We start from the raw sequence: 1,931 nt of genomic DNA on the forward strand, positions 1-1,931 counted from the left end.
TAAAGTATAAAAGGTATCTATAGGATGTAATATTTTAAAATGATATTTATTTAAAATAAATAGGGTACTAAGGTTTTCTATAGGGCGTAAAAATTCCATAATATTTTTCATGGTTCTAAGTTCTAACTTCACAGAAGTATTAGTTACTTGTACGTTGTAACTATTGTAGTTACTCTTCATCAACATTTTAACACGGGTTTTAATCACCATCTACTCAACACGTAAACTGCTTATTACAAATTTAACAGCTCTATCTAACATGTAATAATACTCATTTATAACATCAGTTTAAGTACTTGATACTTATGAAATAGTCCCAATGAGTTAAGCCAAACGAGCTCGTAATCATAACAAGAACAGATACAAATCTATGTCTTTGATTTAAACAAGAGTACCACAAAATACTACTAGAATAATTTACATAGATGAAGATGGAACCCAAACAAGATTATCAGCAGGAAAAAAGTGACAAACAGGAGAACTTCCAGGTTGAACTTTCAATACACGAAAAGCAACATGGTCATGATTCCATTGTTTTGTATCCATGTGACAAATTGCAGCTGCTTCAATTCTGTCTCCATTTTCTCCTAATAATGAAATCTTAAATAACTTATTCTCTCCCTTTTGCATATGGCAATAGAATACAGCATAAGGATAAGGTAAAGTGTGACAAGCAACAATTTTAGGTGCTAAAATCTCCTTTGGTTTTTGTAAAATTGTGTAATTCTGTAAAGTAACAGGGGATTTTTTTATAAAATCAGTGGTATAGACTTTTAATTGAGTGTTATGTCCCAAGATTTCTTTAGCCCAATCAAGCATGGATTCTAATGAAGTAGCACAGAATTTTGATTCTCCTTTCATTGCTGAGATTTCACAGTGGAAAAATGTATCTTCAATTGCTTTTGCTTGTGGTGATTCTTTAGAAAATAAGAAGAAATCAAGAAGATAAGGAAGATTTGTTGAAGAAAATGGGATAGAATCTGCTTCTTTTCTAGAAAGTAATTGAGGAGAAGTTGAGGGGTCTTTGATTGCAAAAAAAAGTGGCATTTTTTTTCCAATATTTAAATCTTTAGGAGTGAAGAAAATATTGAGTTGGGAATTTAAAGGTTCCATTGGAGAAATTGATGTTTGCTCCTTCTCTTGTATTTTTAGTATCCCATGCATGTTGTCACAGTCTTTGGCTATGTCTCTGGCTCTGCTTTCACTCAAAAACTGCAAAAATACACCAATTTTTTTTTTTCATGTTAGTGTAAATCATAAGTCCAACTTGTTTAGGATTGAAGAGCAGCATTATTATTATTTTTTGGAACCCCAGAAAAACTCGCAGCCACTACAGTCTCTGCTACAGCCCCTGCCCTTCGGGTGAGCACTCTGTGTGGTATAAATCTAAACAAGACAAAAATTCTCTACAATTATACTGTGTATCAGTATATCGCTTATACTGTATATAGACAACAAATAGAGGACATCACACATCTTCATAGACCAAGAATTACGAGATCGTTATTCCTAATAAAGTACAAAATCGATCGTTTTGCAAAAGCAGATGCACTTTAGTATGAGTTCAACTGAATCCAATATTTTTTACAAAAAATAGAGGTATATATACAAAAAATCACTAAAAAGGCAACAAATATCTAGCTTTACTCATAATTAAAAAAGAGGTTTAGTGACGAGAAAATAGAAATTGAACTCATCAACTTTAAATTCTGAATTCACCTCTATTTTCTATGCATGAATTATTACCTGAAACAGGAGAAGGGCATGAAGTAAGATGGAAAGAGTGGGTCTAAACTCCATGATTGATCAGTTCTCTGTTTGAAGCTCCCTCTACTTGATGTCTGATTATCTGTTGCTAAAATAGATAGAAAGTGAAACTATGTACCAAGAAGAGTTCTTTTCTCTTCTGTTATGGTCATCATTTGATCATT

General features: G+C 32.3%; 1 protein-coding gene across 1 annotated transcript; it reads right to left on the minus strand.

Annotated features, from left to right (window-relative positions):
- Nucleotides 256-1,931, minus strand: LOC109228374 (BURP domain protein USPL1-like). Its single transcript, XM_019393535.1, has 2 exons — nt 1,747-1,931; nt 256-1,212 (listed from the first exon to the last, which is right to left on the minus strand). The coding sequence occupies exons 1-2, from the start codon at nt 1,798-1,800 to the stop codon at nt 418-420; spliced, it is 849 nt and encodes a 282-aa protein (XP_019249080.1). The 5' UTR covers nt 1,801-1,931; the 3' UTR covers nt 256-417.

The sequence above is a fragment of the Nicotiana attenuata genome, chromosome 1, assembly GCF_001879085.1.
Source record: "Nicotiana attenuata strain UT chromosome 1, NIATTr2, whole genome shotgun sequence".
In the NCBI taxonomy this organism is placed as follows: Eukaryota; Viridiplantae; Streptophyta; class Magnoliopsida; order Solanales; family Solanaceae; genus Nicotiana; species Nicotiana attenuata.